Source organism: Sturnira hondurensis, unplaced genomic scaffold (genome assembly GCF_014824575.4).
Source record: "Sturnira hondurensis isolate 20B ecotype Veracruz unplaced genomic scaffold, ASM1482457v3 Scaffold0004474, whole genome shotgun sequence".
Classification (NCBI taxonomy): Eukaryota; Metazoa; Chordata; class Mammalia; order Chiroptera; family Phyllostomidae; genus Sturnira; species Sturnira hondurensis.
The window spans coordinates 13350673-13371757 of NW_028077105.1; the positions used below are offsets into that span (position 1 = coordinate 13350673).

The 21085-nt window shown below is 36.5% G+C and overlaps 1 protein-coding gene across 1 annotated transcript in view; it reads left to right on the plus strand.

Moving 5' to 3' along the window:
- The first annotated feature begins 4927 nt into the window (after nucleotides 1-4927).
- Nucleotides 4928-21085, plus strand: part of LOC118986735 (triadin-like) — a 98284-nt gene continuing 82126 nt past the window's right edge. Inside the window, exon 1 of the mRNA XM_037045833.1 lies at nucleotides 4928-5219. Coding sequence (XP_036901728.1) covers nucleotides 5198-5219 — 22 coding nt within the window. The 5' untranslated portion in view covers nucleotides 4928-5197. The remainder of the gene's footprint in view (nucleotides 5220-21085) is intronic.

Sequence of the window (21085 nt, forward strand, 5' to 3'; positions counted from 1 at the left end):
GAAAGCAAATACAATGAAATGGCCCTTAAGTTCACTTTCAGTGTTTCCAGTTTCTTCTATATTTCTTTATTCTGAAGTTTAAAGCAGTCGATATTTATTTTTTCTGCATCAATTTGTTTTTTGACAACTTTTCATTCACCTATAGGGCTAAAAGTAAAGCATATTCTCTTTGTTTTTGTCTCCCGGTAAGTTACTTTAGCCCAGGCAGTGAAATAGTAGCTTATAATTTTGCTACTATTCCCCCTTTTTCCCCAAATCATTCCAGTTGGTTATTTGTGTGTGTGTGTGTGTGTGTGTGTTTGTTGTTTTTTTTTAATTTTTTTATTTAATTATTTTTCAAGTACAGTTTTCTGTCTATTACTCCCATCCCATCCCACCCCCCATCCTCCCCCCTCCCTCCCATTTCCACCCTTCTCAGTCGTTGTCCATGTATCCTTTATATAGGTTCCTCTAAATCCCTCCCTTATTTCCCCTGAAATTCCCTCCCCTCTCCCCTCTGGTCACTGTCAGCCTGTTCTCTATTTCAGTGTCTTTGGTTATATTTTGCTTGCTTGTTTGCTTTGTTGTTTAGCTTCCTGTTAGAGGTGAGATCATATGGTATTTGTCCTTCAACACCTGGCTTATTTCACTCAGCATAATGCTTTCCAGTTCCATCCATGTTGTTGCAAAAGGTAGGAGCTCCTTCTTTCTTTCTGCAGCATAAAATTCCATTGTGTACATGTACCATAGTTTTTTGATCCATTCATTTACTGACGGGCACCTAGGTTGCTTCCAGCTCTTGGCTATTGTAAATTGTGCTGCTATGAACATTGGGGTGCATAGGTTCTTTGGGATTGGTGTTTTAGGGTTCTTAGGATACAATCCCAGCAGTGGAATTGTTGGGTCAAAAGGCAAGTCCAATTTTAGTTTTCTGAGAAAATTCCATACTGTTTTCCATAATGGTTGTACCAGTTTGCAATCCCACCAACAGTGGACCAGAGTCCCCTTTTCCCCACACCCTCTCCAACATTTGTTGTTTATTGCTTTGTTTATCATTCCAGTTGGTTATTAATTTTTATCTCCTATTAAAATGAACCTGGAAATTTAAGCTCACATAAAAGTTATGCATATTATTATTTTAAGATCTAAATAATGAACATTTTCTATCTCAGTTAATTGTTCCACAAATTTACTTGCAATCTCAATGTATAATATTGTACAATTTTTTTATTTCTTTATTTCTATTTATCACCAGTGTATGTATAGGTTATCCAAATATAAGCTGTTTGTTTCTGTAAATTGAGAAACAGAAGATCCTGAGAAGTAACCCTAAAAGTTTATTTTCTCTCAGTAACCTTCAGTCCTTGAGAAATAGAGGCTTATAGTAAAAAGCTATTGACTCCAAATTGTATCTCTTTCATCACTCTATTTTAAAATTTTAAAAATTATTCTTTTATTTTATGATTTTCTAGTGAAAACCAAAAGTCATCAGAGCTTCTTTGGTTGCCTCCTGAATCATTTACATTCTGAAATTCAATGTCGATGACAATATTTTGTTCATAGCCAAATGCAGTATACACTTTACTGACTGTTAGTTTATGGCAATAGCTGTTAGAGTAGCCAATTTTTTTTAAATTTCTCTAAGTAGGAATAGTTTTATTTCTTAACTTGAATATTTAGAGCACCTAGTAAAAATCACAGAGTGATGATCAGTATAGTCATGTTGGAGAGGGAGCTGGATCAAATGAACATCTAACAAGAGAACAAACTTTCATGATTTGCATAGACTTGATCAGTTAATGACAGGAACAGTTGTGTTGCGTGCATATGTTACGGAATAGAAAGAGCTGGTTTACCTGGCGCTAGCAGAGCCAGACACAACACAATGAGAATTGCAGTGGAGGATATTGGCTGTTTTATTATGAATGATGCCACCCAGGAGAACAGGAAGCTAATACTCAAATGCTCAAACACCTCAATGGCAGGTAGGTTACAGATTATGTAAGATCAGGGTCATGCTGGGAGCAGATTGGTAAAGTGAGGGTAATAAATCATTTCTTTAGGTCTTGAGGACAGTTCTGAGGTCTTGGCCTGTACCTCATTATCTGGTCTCATGAGAAAGTAGCCAAGGAATTGTTCTACCTTAGGGCTCAGGAGCTGAAACATAACTTAGGTTAACATGTCATCTCTAGCTTGCCAGAGGTTCTGACCTTGTGGTCATTAGTCAGTTCCAGGTTACTGTCTCTGCTGCCTCAGGAGTTGCTGATTATCTGTGAGAAAGGCTAGGTCTCTGAGAGGTGTGTGTGTGCATGTGTGCATGTGTGTGCGTGCGTGTGTGGAGAGAGAGAGGTGTATTCTAGAGCTGGGATTTAAAGCTAAGTGTAATCAAAGTCATAAGGACCCTAGTTTCACATGAAGGGTATTCTTGTGTGCAAAACCAGGATTACCTGTGCCAATTCTACAGAAATAGAAAATACAAGAGTACATCAGAGGTACTATGAGAAGAGAGAACCATTACTTTTGTATCATGGTGAACGAGCCCAATGAATAGAAAAAGTCTCTAAAATTAATGCCACTTACAATAAAGACAAAAATGAAGAAATACAAATGTATTGCTTTTAAAATTTTATTTTTTGAGTGTCCTAAAATGGGGTGCATACCCTTAGAAGAATGTCAGTTGCTTGGTTCAAAAAACTTCATAGAGTTCCATGTAAAACTCAAAGGCGGAGCTCATGAATTGAGATTAAAATAACATGAAGTAGTTCTAATAACTTTGAAAATGAGATATAAACTGATTTCTTAATGTCTAATAAGATTTTTAACCCATCCAACAAATGTGTTTATAAAAACTTACTATCCTGCAAACATGTTTACTGGCTAGAATATTTTTTACTCTTCTTTTTTCCTTGTAGTATGTATAACATGCACTTAGTAGCTGGAAATTTGAATAACATCAAACACTGGGGTTTTTGTACTCTTACACTGTCATCTTATTTCAACTTTTATTAAAAAAGAGTTTGAGATTGTGTGTGTGTGTGGTTACTCCTCTGACTTAACTAATTTTGTTTAGGCCTTGACCCATGTAAATTCTTAATGAGTTACCTAAAGAATTATTATTTTTTTATTTAACTGCAGTGAAAGACTATGAAAGTTTCTGACAGATGAAAATGGAATGCAGTTATCTTTTCTTTCTTCTTTTTAAATCTTCACTGGAGGGTGTTTTTTCATTGCTTTTAGAGAGAGAGAAAGGAAGAGAGACATCTGTGCAAGAGAGAAACATAATCAGGGAACCCATCCGCAGCATAGGCATGGGCCCTGACCAGGAATCAAGCCCGCAAACTTTGGGTTATGGGCCTGTGCGCCAGCAAACTGAGCCACACCAGCCAGGGCAACGCTCCATGTTTTCTTACAATCGGAAGCACTGTGGAGTTGAATGGAGACTACTTTGGGGTCCAAGTGAGGAAAAGTCTGCTTTTAGCTTGTATCCTCCCTATCATAGAAAGTAGGCACAAGCTCATGGCTCCGTGATCATGCAGGGAGGAATTTGCACCCTCCCAGAGCCGGGGAGCCTAATTTGTAAGGATCCCCTTTAGCTAGAATTGGTAGTATCTGTAGCAAAGTCTCGCCTCTTGGGCAAGGTGTCAAACTTGTAGTCAAAAGCCTCTAAGCTCACTCCTTGGTGTAAGATCTTGTATTAAATCACAAGTGTTACTTGAAATTGTTTCCTTTTTTTGTGAACTAAGTTTGTTTACTTAGTTACCTCTTCATTCAGGAGGCACATGAACACTTCCCATTGTGCAAGGAATGGGGGCAGCAAAGGCAGAACTGCTGGCAGGGAGGAAGTCGCTGTCTATAGAAATAGCCCTTGCAGCCATCTTTGGAGTCTCAGATGTTAAAACAACACACGTGACTTTGCTTTATGATCTCTAAAGCACCATGCAAATTCAAGGGGTTCCGACAACCAAAGGCAGCAAGTTAGGGCTCAAAGTTTAAACCACAAACATTTGTTAGGTTGAATATGAGAATAAAATAGAAGATAAGGCCAGTCAGCCCTTCAATGGTCACAGATTAGCTAAAATTTGTGATTTGGGGTGCCCTTTGATTCTCCTTCTCCTTTCAGCCACCAGCTGTTGAATATTTCTCTTCTCATTATCATCTGGCTAGGAGTGGAAGAGTGAAATGCCAATCAGCGAATCTGGCTAATTGTTAGCTGCTATGATCCTTTTTATTTACTTATTTATTTATTTTGAAGTTGAGGTAGGGAAAAGCCGAAATCTTTTCGGCTTTTGGATTTTTATACTTTGTGTCACCTTCCCTTTCTTTTACTGAATAATTAAATTCAGATATTTTGTTTTTAGTAAGGTATTACAGTTAATTAAAAATCTACAAATTCCTCTGCTCTCAAGTTTCAATACAACTTCATACGATATATTTCTTATTGGCTACCGCTTGGAAAATCTTCATATCCTTCAAGGAAGCTTCAGGACGTAATAGTTACAACTTTAAGCGTAGCCCTATACAAATCACTGCACTTGCCTAGTGGGTTTAGGCTGATGGGGAATGGAGGTGAAGAAGATGACTTAAGACTACCCTCCCCTTTGCCTCTGCTAGACGTTACAGGACCCTCCCCACACCAAATAAGGGGAAGAGGAATGTTCTGAGCATTAAGGGCACTAAGAATAAACCTGAGCTATCATGGGTAAGATTACTTTCAACTCGTTATTTTATGTTTCCTGACATAGACCCCAAGATCTGTAATTATCTTAAGAAAACTGCCAGGGCTTAGACAATACTTTTTTAGTTCATTTGCCTTTTTGGGGGGTGTGGGGGGGCTGTTTCTCTTTGGGGCTGGGGAACTGGGGTGTGTGTGTGCATGTGCGTGTGTGTGTGTGTGTGTGTGTTTCCCTAGTACCAAAGGAAAAAAAAGAAAAAGTGCAGAAGAGTCCTAGGGAGATGAGGCTATTTTTATTCGAAGCTGATACTTCTGCATGAGCCACAAGTGCTGCTTGGAAAGGGCTCAGGTTGTTTCCAGGGGGAGAGCTCAGCAGAGACAAAGTTCAGCAAGACAACAACGGAGCAGCAGAAACAGCCAGGAAAACGAAGAGCCCCCCCGGCTGTCCCACAGAACACCCCCATCAGAGTTCTCAAACCCTGAAGTGTTCTGCAAAGTGCCACTCGACCGGGACGTTTGGCCGGCCTTTTCCTTTCTGGAGCCACCATGACTGAGATTACTGCTGAAGGTATTGCTACCATTTTCCAATAGTATCAACTAAAATTCTTTTTAAAAAGGTAGAAATTGACAGACACACTGACAATCAGTGTGTTGACTAGACGTTAAAATGTTGTTTTTAATTAATTGTCTTGATCAAATGATTCGATATGGGACCAGAGAAGTGGATTCGGAAACTGAAAGCGGACAGATCTGTGTGTTGAGGGAATGAGAAAAGGTTTCTCTGAAATTTTGCATGTGGAAACTTCTTTGCAGTGCCAAAGTCCCCACTACTTATTAGTGTCACCCGCAACTCTATAAATAGCTTTGGTCATGTATCACGGCTGATACCTTACCTAGCACAAATTACAAGACTTGCAAGGATGGCGACCACTTGAACTTGAAATCTTACATGTAATGTTTAAACTTAGAAAAATGATTTCCAGCATTTTGCCTAATGATATTTTAACATGCAGAGCTTAAATTTGTTTTTCCTTTCTAACCAGAGTGTACAAATACACACACACACACACACACACAGATTTGTATGCAACTTAAGACATAAGCCCTCCTGCAAAGTTTGTTTATATTTTACTATTGCTGGATATTCAGATGTACAAAGTTTGGAATTGTACAAAATCACTATAGATCAATATGATTTTTTTTAAAAAGCAATTTAAAAGGGGCCAGATCCCAACTATTTTTTACTTACTCATGTTTTTCCCCCAAATGATAAATTTTATCTTTATATTAAAATAAATGTTTGCTTTTTCAATGCTTATTCTGAAAAGGTACATAGTATAAATAAAGCATGTAATTTTTATTATTTCACCATGGTAGTAATTGTTTTAGATATGTAATATCTAAAACAACATATCTAATTGTTTTAGATATGTAATATGTAATATCTAAACATAAAACATATGTTTGTACATATATGTATGTGTATTATATATTTTTTCGTATAATAAAAAGACCCTTTAAAAGAACTAAGGCATGTTAAACCCGATTCTAGCTGGGGTAAAAATCTGGGAGGTGGGTCTGAAACTTGCTTCTGGGAGACAGCTGTAAGAAAATCTGACAGGTGGTGTTCTCAGTGGCTTCCAAGTTGAATGCTGTGCTGGTTTGTTTTTAATCAGACAACCGAAAAATAGAAAATGAGGTTTTGGCCCTTTGGGTAGACATTACTATAGACACACAGTGATTTTTAGAGTTGGGGATTTCTCTATATCTATAAGGAGAAATATCTTACTCGTACCTTCCATTGAGAAATTTAGTCTGGCACCCAAAATTAACAAAAACAGTTATTGAGAAATTTCTATGTATATCAGTTATTTTGCTCAGGACTTAATGTGTGTTTACTTATTTAAACCTCATACAATTCAATTAAGTCAGCATTATTATCTCCATTTTGCAGAAATAGAAACTGTAGCTCAGATGTTCGGTGACTTACTCAAGACCACAATATTGCCAAGATTAGAAGCAGTTCCCTGAAACCTAGTTTATGTGTTCGCTTTTCTGTAAGAGAATATCCAGTTTACTTTTCACCAATTTTAGTTGAGAATTTGCTAACTAAATATAAATAGCATTTTTCCTATTTCTTAGATATTCTGAGTCATATGGCCTTTAGTTTGTCTTAAAGTGTGCTTTCTATAAAACTTCTTGCTTAGCCCTGCAGGAGTTATTAATATACCCAGGAATATATTTCTCTATGTCTGCACAGGACTGCCAGTTGATTCGGGAGGTCACTTGGCCAAAACATTTTGGCTTGTCTGTAGATTATGCTCTGTAGACCTTTACACTTAATTTATAAAACTTTTTACAGGAGAATTCCAGAATATGAAATAGAACTTTTGTTTCTGTGGGAGAGTTTAAAGTGTTTATGGAAGACCTCCTGGGGTCACCTATTAAAATTCATTGAATTAGTAACAAATTAAAAATGTAAAAATGCTACCTAGCTCCTGGGTAATGACCACTTCCTACTCTCTGGCCTTAACAGTTCATAGGATTTATGTCATTTGAACATCAATTTTGTGCTTTTATCATTTTCTAGAGTGATTTACTAATCATATTTCTTAAATGATAATTAGACTGCCAACTCCAATGAGCTTAACTTCTAAGTTTAGTACCACAGTCATTCTCGGAGGTTATGTACACAGCTTCTTGCATGCTGCTCTCTCCTATACCCTTTTCATCTTGTCTTCATGATTCCTATTTGTTGTGTCTCATCCAGCCTTCTTTTAGAGGTGCAACCTGGGCCATTCTTTCTTCTCATCTTCTATATTTCTTTTGCACCACTTTTGGACACATTACTGAAATGTATGCACTGCATTAGTAGCCTTGTGACATCTACTCTTCTGATTACTCTTCTGATTCACTTATCACAAAGCAAGTAAACATCTTGTAGCATTTAAAAAGTTAGAGCTAAAGTAGCCCCTGAGAGAGCTGTAGTCCATTGTTAGCCGCTGAATTTTTGAAAATCTGAGGCTTATATGGCTCTCTCATGGTTATTAATAATTAGAGGAGGTCTGAGGGCACAATTCACGTGTCCTTTGATTAATCCCAGTGCTTCTTCAACCACAATGCAGGGCACATCTCTACACTTGACTGAGCTCTTCATGCAGATTTCCACTGCATTTCCCAAGCTGGATCATATCATGTGACAAAAGAAATAATGCAACATATAGAATTGTCTTTTGGGTACAGAGCAATAGATGAACCAGAACTAGGAAAAGTTGAACCCCAAATGATTTTAGGAACATGACAGTTTTTAATTCTGGTCATGATAAATTAATAAAGATAATTATAATGACAATGACAATAACAATTCACATTTATTCAGAAGACATTATATATCAATCACAGTATGAAGCTTGTTATATGATCATTTAATCCCCAGGATAGCCAAATGAAATAGATACTTAATTATTGTTATTTATAGATAGGAACCTCAGGTTTAAGGATGTTAAAAATTTGCCTAAATTCACATGGATATATATGGTATAGCTAGGATTCACACCCACATCTCTGTGAGTGTGAGTCATGTAGAGTCATGAGTCATGACTATAGAGTCATGTTGAATACTTCCTCTTGCTATTTGAGATTAATGGTTAGCCTGCTATTAATCTGGAGGCTAATGGGGGCCAACACTAAGCCCTTGTTCTGGTTTGGCCCATGCTGCTTTGGGTAGGTTAAAGGTGGCCGCAGACTGGATCAGACTCAAACAGCACTAAGGTTGAAGACTATAAATAACTTTCTATTTTCTTTCCAGAGGCTCAATTATTCCTAGACAAGTGCCAAAGTTAGTTCCCCTTTGGAGAGGTTCATACGAACTTTTAACTACCAATTTCAGCATCTATACGGCAGTATAAATAACTATGCAAAAATACCATTTGAACAATTTGATAATTAAGTGAAGTTTAATTAATTCTTAATAGCTTTGTCGAAAAGTTAATGAAATATGTAATGTTTTTAAATTGCCAGTTAACTAATACATAGTCAAATTATGCTTTACAATAACACAAACTTGTGTTCTTTGGGTCCAAGGACCCCCAAAATATAAGGGTATAAAATATTTACATAATGGATTCTAGTCAAAGAAGTTTATATATAATTAACTTAGCATTACTAAGACATTCAACTGAGGAAAATTCTTTTTTTTTTTAGTTGTAACACGTCATTCTCTCAACTTTTAAACTATTATATAATTTCAAGATTCAGGAGGGCGGTTATTTTACTATGCATGCATAGTCCAACCATATTTTCACTGCTTCTTTAATAAGCCTTTACGAGAACTTGATAAATGTTCATTAATTTTACACAATGCACTGCTTTGACAAAGCCTATACATGAAAACTCACTATTGCTCTCAAGGAAAAAGATCAATAATTCACAGCCAGACTAGTTAACAAGAATGTACACAAGTTATATCATCTAGGGCAACAGATAATGAAATTAAGAAAAGGAAGAGATCTGTGTTTATCTTGCCAAAATCAAGAGGCCTAAGTGGAGATGACTTGTCGGGAGGGCCGGGGGAGGAGAATAAAGCACTAGGTTCAAGTCTAATTACTTCCAGGTTAGGTTCAAGAAAAGCAATAGAATATCATTTTTAAATCCCAGAACACTTCTTAAAGTTGAAATTAATATGCCAATGTATTTGGAGGAGAGCTGTGATGGTAAGAAGCACAGTTAAATGAAAAGACATGTGCACTGGCCATTCATGTACAAGACTGGAATTGTTTTATTACATAGCACTAGAGGAACATTCCAGGACCCCTGGATAAAAGTCTGGGAACCACAATAAGGCAAACAGTTGGCAACATGTAAGGTAAAACTTAACCGACCATCAAATGATGGCTAGAATTAACGAAAAAGTGAAAAATGGAAAAGAAAGAAAGAAAAAGCAATGAAAGGAATATAGCCTCCAATTTTCAACAAACAGAGGGGTGAAGAATGTGCTGTACCCTATACCATAACATGAAGTAAGCAAAATCTGGGTGTGGGAGCCTATAGTGCAAACAATCCAGTTCCTTCAAATAAGTTCCCAGGAACAAAAAGAGATGCCAAGGAAGCTTATAGGTTAAAAGAAATGTAAAAATAGAGCAACCCATCACAATGTGTACAACGCAGTGATTGAAACAACCTTAAAAAAACTAATAAAGTAATTGAAAATCTGACACAGTCTGGATATTAGATGATATTAATAAATTATGGTATTTTAGTGGAATAATCATATCATGATTATGCTTTAAATTTATTTGGAAATCATGTTCAAATATATACTGATGAGATCATGCAATGTTTAGAATTAGTTTGTAAATAATACAGAAATGTAGAAAGGTAGGTGGGATTATGGGTAGTATAAAATTGGTCGTGAATTAATTATGTTTGTACTGGTGATGGGTATGTGGAGTTTTATTACAACATTGTTTACTTTTGTGAACATTTAAGTCTCTTTTTAATGAAGAATTAGAAAGAAAAAAGTGAACGCTTTTAGTAAGGGAAACCAGTTAATACGAATATTTTTTTGTAATATACATGCAAGTTGATTCATTGACCACCAAATTTATTTATAAGTGCAAATTACTGTCTAAAATGAATAGTCAGTTGTTATTGAAATGGAAATCACATATGCTTGTATTAGACAGAGGGGTTCAGAAATGGAACATTGCATTTGTAACATCAGACAAGGAAATGTGGGAATCCGTAGGTTACTTTCATATCATTTTTCAAAATTATTAATGACATTAATTAGTAACAGATCATTTTTAGATGATCCTTGTAAAAACCTGAAAAGTCGATATGATGTAAGTAAAAATAGTTCTAAGAAATGCTTTGATCAGAAACATCTGTATTGGCAAGGTATTAAGTGCCGAGGTCTTATGTGAATATCCCCTTTAAACACCACGGAGACTCTGAAAGGCTAGAAGGCAGACATCAGGTAAACATGATCAGTCTGACTTAAAACTACTTGATCTTCTTTACTGCTCAAGGTGAATCTAGAAAAAGAGAAAAAAGCAGATTGTGAAAACCAGTAGGCTTTATAGCTCATTGAAAACCAGGGGGAAAAAAGCAGGGTAGAGTTGAGAGAAGGCAGAATTAAAGTAACTAAAGGCAGTGTGACAGAGTAGAAAGTGTGTGGGGTTTCAGGTCAGAAACCTGGGTTCAAGTATGAGCTCTACTATTTAACCACGAGTGGCCTGGGGAGCGGGAGGGGCCTCATGGAGCCAGGGCCATAAGCTAGTAGGTGCATCTTCATTAATGTCAATCAAGTGGCCAGAGAATGTGTCAACTTTTTATCTTGCCATGTGGCAAATTAAGCTTGTCTTTTTAACTGTGCAAAGTATCGATGATTCAAAATCTGCAGTGAAAGTAAACAGAAAATACATCTTTGTAGTGTCAGACCTAGCTGGGTTCTATTAGGGGTCTGTTTTAGTCGTAGCTTTTTAAATTATTTATAATGGCGTTTCTTTTTTTTTGCCCCACCCCCACCTTAAGCACATAATACCCATGGAAAATGTTCTGTTTGCCACCTTAAATGTTTCTCGTTTTTTTTCTGATTCATTTTTGGTCATCATTGTTGTGACTATAATTTTTAAATCATGCTACTTTTATAATGCAAAATGAATTGAGCCTACTCAGCTATTCCAAGGGCTTAGGAATACTAAGAGACTTAAAACCTTCAATGCTGTTTGCATTAATTTTTAATCAGTTAACAATATTTCATATGAGAGAAACATGAAACGGTGCAACTAAGCGATTTTTAAATCATCTACATTGACCTTTGGGTTGAATATATCAATTTGAAAAGAGAACGCACAGATGGTTAAGATTTTCCAGTTAAGCTTTTGGTTTTGCAGTTACGTAGTTTAAAACAGTACTTCCTTTTCTTTCATCAAATAAAAAGAAGACCTTTGGGGACACGCTTCATATATTTAAAAATGCATCTTTTGTAAAGTAATACAATTAAAATGAGCAAATTAGAGAAAAACCTTTATTTGCTCACTAGTGTCAACACCACACGCTAATTCCAAGTTTTTGGAGTTTAGGTTCTGTTCAACTGAAAGTTCTAGGAAGATTTGTCAAAGTTAAGTTTTTTGCTCTCCTCTGTGGCCACTATCCCTGGATAATCTGAGTGCTGTGCAGAGTTGATGCTGGGAAACGTTTACTTGGCTGTCACATAAATATGTGTTGCCCCACATGAGGGGTATTCAGAGACGCATGAACTTCCTGATGCAAAAAGGTACTATGTTTCCATCTTCAAAGGAAGTTAAAAAGAATGTTTTTGGCATAAGTGTAATGAGTAAAGTTCTTCTCTCTGAGCAAGTTATATTCTCTGAACATCAAACTTTCCACATCTTGCCAGAGCAAGCTGTCAACGGGCGCACAGATTTTCAGAGATTCTTTGTTATGTAAATAAGCTGTGTCCTCATCAACTATGCACGGAGTCCCTCTCACAATGTACTTAAAATTTGCATTTGAATGTATATGGTTTAGATATTTTCTAATTTGGTACTTATGGCGGAGGCAGGGGCTTGTGGTCTTCACTTAAACAAGTTAAAGATACAATCTTTTATCCTAGAAGAACAAAGATAATTTATATTTGTCAACTTGCTTTTTACAGGGGAAACCTGGTTTTATTTATGTGGCATGAGGCTTGAACTCGTTGTGATGGACTGGTTTAATCCTTCATGCTCATTTGCTGCTTTGTTCTATCCCCGTCACAGGCTACTGATACTGAAATGTTGAGAAAAACAAAAGAAAGAGCTCTTAATATTTAGAACTTAGTTTATAAAAGGTTGTAGAACATCGGTGAAAAGTGTGGATGTAAGAGAATCAGTTTCCACTTATTGATACTTTCAAAATACGTTTTTATCAAGGCTTCCCTGGAAATTTATTTTGGACTTTTAAAATAAAAGCATCATGTGATTAGGAGACTTTTCTGTGGTGACATTTGGTACAATGTCAAGAAAAATAAATAAATGCAAATTGTTGTTTCTTTGACATTCAGTGCTGTAGCTATTATTTTTGTTCCTTGTTATTCTTATTTAACTTAAGTATCTTTACCTGGGAAAAAAGAGTGTTCTATACATCTACCAGTTTTCATACTATGGCAAAAAACCAGCTTGGGAATGTGAATTTGCAGAAGTGTTAAATGTCTCATTTAGAGAAAAACAAAAGAAATCTATTTGAAGTATAACAAAAATTTGGACTCTGTGGCATTAACTAGTAACCAATTTATAAAGCAGTAGGTCCTGTCAGAGGTCGGAGTTTCAGTTGTAATTAATATTTTAGCATCTATTATGTATTAGGCTGAATGCCAGACAATAGGGACATGAAGATAAATAACACAAGGTCCCTGACTCTAATATAGTAGATTGAAAAACAAGGATGAAAAAAAATTAGAAAGTCAGGGAAATGAAGACTGGGCATATTTTAAAACATACAACTACAGTTGGATTTGTGAATGATGGGTGTTTAATTTAGTTGAATAAAGTCGTGTTATCATTCATAATGTTTATGATTAATGAACACATTGAAACTTGCTGAAAATAACTTTGGAATGGTAAAGAGTACCCCATTGTTGACTCTGATAATCCTCAGGGCACTTGACATTGTTGGGAAGGTGAAATGGCCTGCCAAAAAATAAGGAGATCATGAGGAGGTTTGACCAATGGAGAGATGAGTGTAAGTTGTAGGTGAGAATTAGGGGTCTTTCAGATGAAGCTCTGGAATGACCAAGATACAGAGTTATCTGGCTATGAAACTGGTTAAAAATCTGGGTTTAAATATTCCAGTTTTGTTAAGGCATCCTATTGATGTAATATTGAAAAGGTTGGATGTCTTATGTTCTTGATTTATCTTGAACTGGCTATTTATTATGATTTTTCATTTTTCTCCTTCTTACATGAGAATTCTCCCACTATTTCTATTTCCATTGCTACTTTTCATCCCTAAATACTCCACTTTAAGCTTAGTTTGTGTTTATGGAGTACCATCTCCAATTCCTGAAGAAATGATGAAATAATATTGCCAAACAGATGCTCACTAAATAAGTTTCTTAGGATTAATAATGAGAAGTAAGCTTTTAAATAAAAATTAATTCTGTGGTCAGTGTTATTCCAAGTAAATACTCTAATAACTAGTGTTACAGGCCAGTGGCCTTGTAAAGGTGTCCTATAACAGGTAGCACTGAGCAAACCAGGTGTTTTCAGGATACTGGGGGAGGGCCTTTATCAAGGATAGGTTGAAGAGGTATGGTTCTTGGTCTAAGGTTCAGAAGATATAACAAGAATGTACCTAGGAGAGCAGAAATAACTAGAGTAAAGCAACAAATCAGCAGAATCCTCTACTAGAGTTGTCCAAACTTTTGGCATCTCTGGGCCACACTGGAAGAAGAAGAGTTCTCCTGGGCCACATACTAAGTACACAAACACTAAAGAAAACTAATAAACAAAAACAAAAGGTTTTAGGTAAATTTACAATTTTGTTTTGGGCTGCATTCATAGCCGTTCTGGGACGCATGGCTTGGCTTGGACATCCTGATAGAGACTTTATTCATAGTGTCTAGTTATATCAGAAGTAATAGTTTTGACAGTTGCCAGAAGACCTGGTTTAATTACTGAGTTTCTTTCCATTTTCTCTAGATGTGAAATGCCTTGTAGGTCCTGTCTAGAATGAGTGACTCATTTTAACCACCATCTCACCTGGATCCCTGTTTTTGAATGGCATAGGCTCTCAAAACCCAGGTGTTTAGGAATATGGTATCCTATCTTTCTCCACCACTACGGCATTCACCTGTGGATGAAGAAGGGTAAAACTGCTGATACCCTGAACAGTATTTATTCACTTAACAAACACTTACTTGTAGGTATTTTGGCTATTTGTCTTTGCCAGTAATTGTGTTAAATCTGAGAATGAAATGTGAGAGATATATATATATAGAATTCATCCTCAAGGAAAAATAAAATAATTGTGTAAATAAGTATATAATACAAGACTGTTTCCTAAGAAGTTTCAAGTTTCCTAAAAGAAGTAACAGTCAAAATTATATGTAAGAATTGTGAGATAGATTCCTTGGTTTCTCACCACTCAAGTAAGTCTAAAGTAGACAACATTCACACACATGAAACAACTAAAGGAATGAATACATAAGAAATAAACCAATCAACTCTTATGAAATATGATTGTCAGAGAAATCTAAAAAAGAAAACATGAATTTGGCTGATGAGAGACTGTTATAAAGAAGTAGAACTTATGTTAAAACTTGAAGGATATTTCCAAATAAAATGATGGGAACAGAAAGGCAAAAAATAGCATTTTATCAACATCCCCAGATCCTGAAAGTTTAGGTTAATTTGTTTAACAAATCATTATTTGACATGTTTTCACTAAACTAACATCTTGGCCTCATGCTCTATATTGGGGAATCTTAGGTACAGGAGACACATTCTGTAGGCATTTGGGGCAAGAATATTTGTCAGAAAGGTCTTTCCCAGACATTGCAGGATAATCAGCATACAGTAGCACTGCTCACCACAATTTTGACTCTACAAAAATCACAAATTTTCTTGTAGGGATCTTAAACTAAAACCCCAGTTAACAAACTAACAAAAACCTAAGAACCTAAGATAAAAGTGAGCATTGGTGCTATTGGTCGTGAGAGAAGTTGGACCAGAATGCTCGACTATGAGAAATTCCTGGCTTAGTTATTTTCTAATCTTACACAGAAGATTATTTTTAGGTCTATAGAGGGGATTTCAATTGGTGGGAATTTCTTGTTAATATTATCCAGTTAGTTACCAAGAGTTAGTATACTAAATATAGCCGTCTAGTCCAATGATTAGGAAGTTACTTGGAATAGAATAAAATCCTTACTGAAATATAATTATATCTGGTTGCCTGGATTTGCTATTTATAATTCTATAGTAGAAAGAAAAAAAGACAATAATTTTAAAGAAGTGTGGGGTAAAGAGATTCACAAGTTAAATGGAACAACATAATTTCCCCACGAGAAAATTCAGTGAAAGGTGATGGCCTGTGGTCTGCATCCTTGAGCTAATGAGTTAACACGGCAACATAATTGGAGGAGACACGCTGGTGGAAGCATCTCTGATGGGTAAACTGAAAGACAGAACTCTGCAAACTTGCCTTAAATAGTCTTATAGAAGCTGAATAATAAATTTTAGGGTGAATTACATTTCTTTACTGGATAGTCACCCTATATTGTGGCATGTTGAATTCTACATGTCTGCTTAGAGTACCTCCGATCTTTAAAAAAAAATTCTGCATCCCTACCAAAATGACAAATATGTTCTCTAATCATGTAGGGACTCACTTATAATTAACTTGATAGATAACACTGACCTACGTACAAGCCAAAATCTGCAAGAACTCTACAAGTGAAAAATGAATTAGATAATTATGGCACTTTTGAATAACACCATCTCATTTGGATTTCAAGAGACCAGTCGTCTTATCAGTTCAGTGTTAAAAGAAATATGTTATGAATTGTCACAGTTTTCAAAATGTTTTAATTATTCTATAAATCCTTTTCATAAAATATAAGCACTGAAAGCTATATAAGTCATAAATATTTACATATCATTTACTGGACAGTAATAGGGTTGGCTTCCCCATAACCAACACCCAGATCAGGAAACAATATTTCTATCACATGGAAAGCATATTTCCATCTGTCCACCTCTCTCTTTGATTTTGCTTCTTAATCAAGATTCCTATTATCCAACATTTCCCCTACAGGGAACAAATATCCCAACTTTTTGGGTAATTGTCTTCTTGCTTTGTATTCTAGTTTTATGACCTTCATATCTAAAAATGATATAATTATTTCTGCTGGGTTTGTTCTCTCTCTATGGAATCACACAGTATATATTATTCTTTGTCTTGTGCATTAATTCAGCACATTATAAGATTCATCTATTTCATTGTATGCCACTCATTTATTTTTCTCACTATACAGTATTTTATTGTATTACTGGCATAATTCATTTATCATTAGAATTTTTTTCATTGAGAGGCTGTTATGAAACATACTGCTATGATCATTCCTCCTTTTTTCAGTTTAATATCCTATCATCAATATATATTTATTTTATGACACAATGTGCTAAAAAGTTACATTCAGCATGGAGAATATACTTTGTTAATCAAATTGGAGTATAAGATTATTCAAATCTAATTGAAAAACATTCACAAAAGGTGACCACGGTGACTATCTTCTAGAACTGCCCAACTTGTTTTTCAGAAGAAATCAACCTAGCTCCATGAGAAATATAAAATGGGTATTAAAAGGAGCAGGAACAAAATGAATAGTAAGGAGTACTTAGAGATAAAGAAATAATTCCCAATATAGAAGGTCTGTCTGGAAAAAGTCCATTGTTAATATAACAAGAACAGTTTGCTCCACATCAATACACTCTGGCAGCCAAGGACAGTGGACTGTGTTGCGCATGCGTGAATAATGCCCACTTCATTGTAGTGGGGGGTGGAGTATAGGTAGATGCTGTGAAGTGATATGTGTACTTTGTGGCCGTCTTTTCAAAATGACTAAGCAAGTAGAACAAGGAATCTTCACCAAATTTTGTGTTAAGTTTGAACATTCCTCCATGGAAACTATTCAGATGATTCTGAAGGCCACAGCTATGGGCAACCGGTGATTGGCAGCTTCCTCACAACAACATGCCTGCTCATGCAACACACCTTGTGTAGTTTTTTTGACAAAATATCAAATCAGGTGACTCAGCCGCCCTATAGCCCAGACCTAATGCCCTGTGCCTTCTGGCTTTTTCCAAAACTAACATCACTTCTGAAAGGGAAGAGATTTCAGACCATTGATGAGATTCAGGAAAATGTAATGGGACAGCTAATGGCAACTGCAAGAACTGTGTGAAGTCCCAAGGTGCCTACTTTGAAGGGGATTGAGATGTCATTGTCCTCTGTACACTGTTTCTTGTATCTTGTGTCTTCTTCAGTACATGTCTCTATTTTTTCATACATGGCTGCATACATTCTGGACAGATCTAGTAGAAGAACCGTTATCTGAGACTGTATAGGCAGCAGCTCAAAATTGCAATGTAAACCCGACATAACCTAACAGAAAAAAGGGGTGTTAAACAAATATGCCTCCTTATTTCACATCATTAATGACACATGCTTAGGTTTGAGAACTACCTCCCCAGTTAAATATATAGAGAGTTTTAAACAAATTCCTCATACTTTCAATTATGTTAGCAATAAATATCTAAATCATGCAGATAGTATAGTGCCTCAAAATTAATATACAATAATTGAGGGTTCTTTTATGATAAATTTATGCTCACATGGAATAATAAGATCCTTTTCAAGTGCAACTGTAAGTCTGATGAAGATGGAGGAAAAAGTCAAAGAAAGTGGAACTATTTACCTGAGAGAGAAGGAGGGCATATGAAGGTCAAAAGCCCAACATGTCATACTGGAACTCAGTAACTTGTTCCAAATCAGCTATTCCTCTGACTCTACAGATTTGTTTTGTTTTTTTTTCCCATTTGCTCAGTCTATAACTTTTGGGTTTCTCATTTTTTAATTCCATTTTTTCTTCTCTATTCCCACTGTTCTTGCTTTAATTTAAATCCCCTCGCTTTATGTTTGGGCCCCTCTGGCTCCTTCATTGTATTTTTCACGAGTGGCAGCAGCGGTATTTCCCACAGCACATGCTCTTCTTATAATGTAACTTTGGCTCTTCTACTGAGAAGTGAGGTCTGTTTTCCCTCTTCTTGAACCCAGGTAGACCCATGTGGCAACTTCAACAGATAAAATACAATAGAAGCAAAGCTATATGACTTCCGAGGATAGATCCTAAAAACGCCAGGCATGTGAATCTTGCTCACATAGGGTAATTACTTTTTAAATCATGCTGTAGAAAAGGGAGGCCCATATTAAGTGAAACTAAGCCCTTGGTTGATAAAATGAGCTCAGCTTCTAATAGCCAGCACCAACTTTGTGGCCATGTGAGTGAGCCATCTTTAACAAGATTCTCCAGTTCCTAGGCGAACGACCCTTGGCAATGCTAGTGAAACAGATAAGCCATGCCAGCTGAACTCTAATCAAATTACATATTTCTAAGAAAAATAATTATAGTTGTTTAAGCCAACATGTTTTGTGATGTTTTGTTATACAGCAACGAATAACTGATACACTATATAATTAACTATCTATGTAATCTCCTCACCTCTAATCCACCTTGCATGTGATTACCAAATCCATAAAGATATATTTCCATTTAAGTAGTGGAAATGGAACTTATTCAGTTACCATTTGCTTCACCAGATTCAACATGATGTTAGTCAATTTACAATTGTTTTAACTCCCAAACATTGTCATTCATTTATCCACATACTTATTCCTTTATTTATTGAACAATGTTTAAAGACTCTTAACTATTACATTAAAGTGCTCTGATGAATAGAGATATGCTCATGAATAAAAAGAAGAAGAATGATGAGGAGGAGGAGGAGGACAAGTGGAATTAGAATGGAGAGGGGAGGAGGAAAAGAAGAAGAGCATGGAGAAAGGGAAAAAGAGGAAGAGGAGATGAAGGAGAATTTTCTGATTTCAATAAACTCATTAAAGTCGATTCTCAATTACCACTCCACCTGGGTGTTTTCCAAATATGAGTGGACGTTATTTTTGGTTAGTGTGCTTGAAAGATGCACTGGTCATGGGCCAGGGGATTGAAACAACTTTTAATATGTGAGATCCCCACACAGTTCTTTGTTCAGCTGAGCAGGTCCAGACAACACTTTGCATAGAGATGTGTTCATGTAATGTCTACTGATAAACAGTAAAGAAAACATAGTTTTGGTATGCCTAATAAATGGCCCCCAGCGATATACATACACCAATCCCAAGATCTGTAAATATGGCTATTTTACTATGCAAAGGGGAATTTTAGATGTGATTAAATTAAGGCCGTGGGGATAGAGCGATTATCTTGGATTATCTGAGTAGGTCTATTTTAATGAAAAATGTCTTTGAAAATGGAGAACCTTCCTTGCTATGGTCAGAGGGAGATGTGATGTTGGGAGTTGACAAGTCACTACTAGTTTTAAAGGTAGAGGAAAAAGTCGTGAGTTAAAGGATACAATAGTCTGCAGAAGCTAGAAAGATAAAGGAGACCAGTTCTTCCCTAGAGCCTCCAGAAAAGATGTTGCCGAGCAGACACCTTGATTTTAGCTCACTGAGACCCATGCTGGGCCTCTGAGTCACAGAATGTGAGATACTAAACTTGTGTTATTTCAAGTCGCTGAGTTTGTGGTAATTTGTTATGGCAGCAGTAGCAAACTAGTATACCATGGCCTATCTGGTTACTGTAAATCTCTTTTATTTATGAAAGACAAATTTTCAGAGGGCTCATATAAATTTGACATCAAAGAATTGCAATTTTATTTTCCATGTAATATTTTCACACAAATCAATTTTATTTTTTTAAGATTTTTATTTATTTATTTTTAGAAAGGGAAGGGGAGGGAGAAAGAGAGAGAGAGAGAGAAACATCAATGTGTGGTTGCCTCTCCTGTGGCCCCCACTGGGGACCTGGCCCACAACCCAGGCATGTGCCCTGACTGGAAATCGAACCTGCGACCCTTTGGTTCGCAGCCTGCACTCAATCCACTGAGCTACACCAGCCAATTTTAAATGAATATGTCTTCTATATAAGAAAACTGAGGCTAAAAGGAAATACCATTTTCAAGGTCACAGAGCTCATTATTGAGACAATTAATAATAGATGAATTGTAACAAAATCCAGGTTTGGCAGTCTGCTACCATGAAAGCTAAACTTGTGAGACAGGTGCTGGTGAGAAGAAAGGTTTATTCAAATGCCCGCACCTTGAGAAGATGGGCAGACTACTGTCCTCAAAACCCCATCTGAACATCTCTGATCAAGCCAGCATTTTTTGTAAGGAGTTGGTGATAATTGCGGGGGGCTAGAACTTTCCAGGGGGTGTGAGGGTGTGCTGGTGCTGGTGAGGCAGAGAAGCAGGAGTGAGGGGAGACAGCTGAAAGTGGAGCCCAGCAGCTCCTGCCCAGGTTTACTCCTTTCGTTCTGCAGTTATCTTTCAATTTGCAGGAACAGTCCTCCCTTCCCTGGACACCTGTCATTTATAACTGCAAGGAAAACTTTGATTACTAGTTGGGAGACATTAGGTCATGGTTGCAATTTAACAATTTAGCAAAATCAGAAGCTTTTATGGGGAGAGAGGGGATGGAAAGCAGAACAAAGAGCCTAAGGGGAGGGGTTGTGGACATGCAAGAAGTGTCCTAGTTGGTCCCAATATGGATCTTGATGGTCAGTGTCCTTGGGTTGACCATCTGGCCTTTGTCAGCCTAGCGGGACTC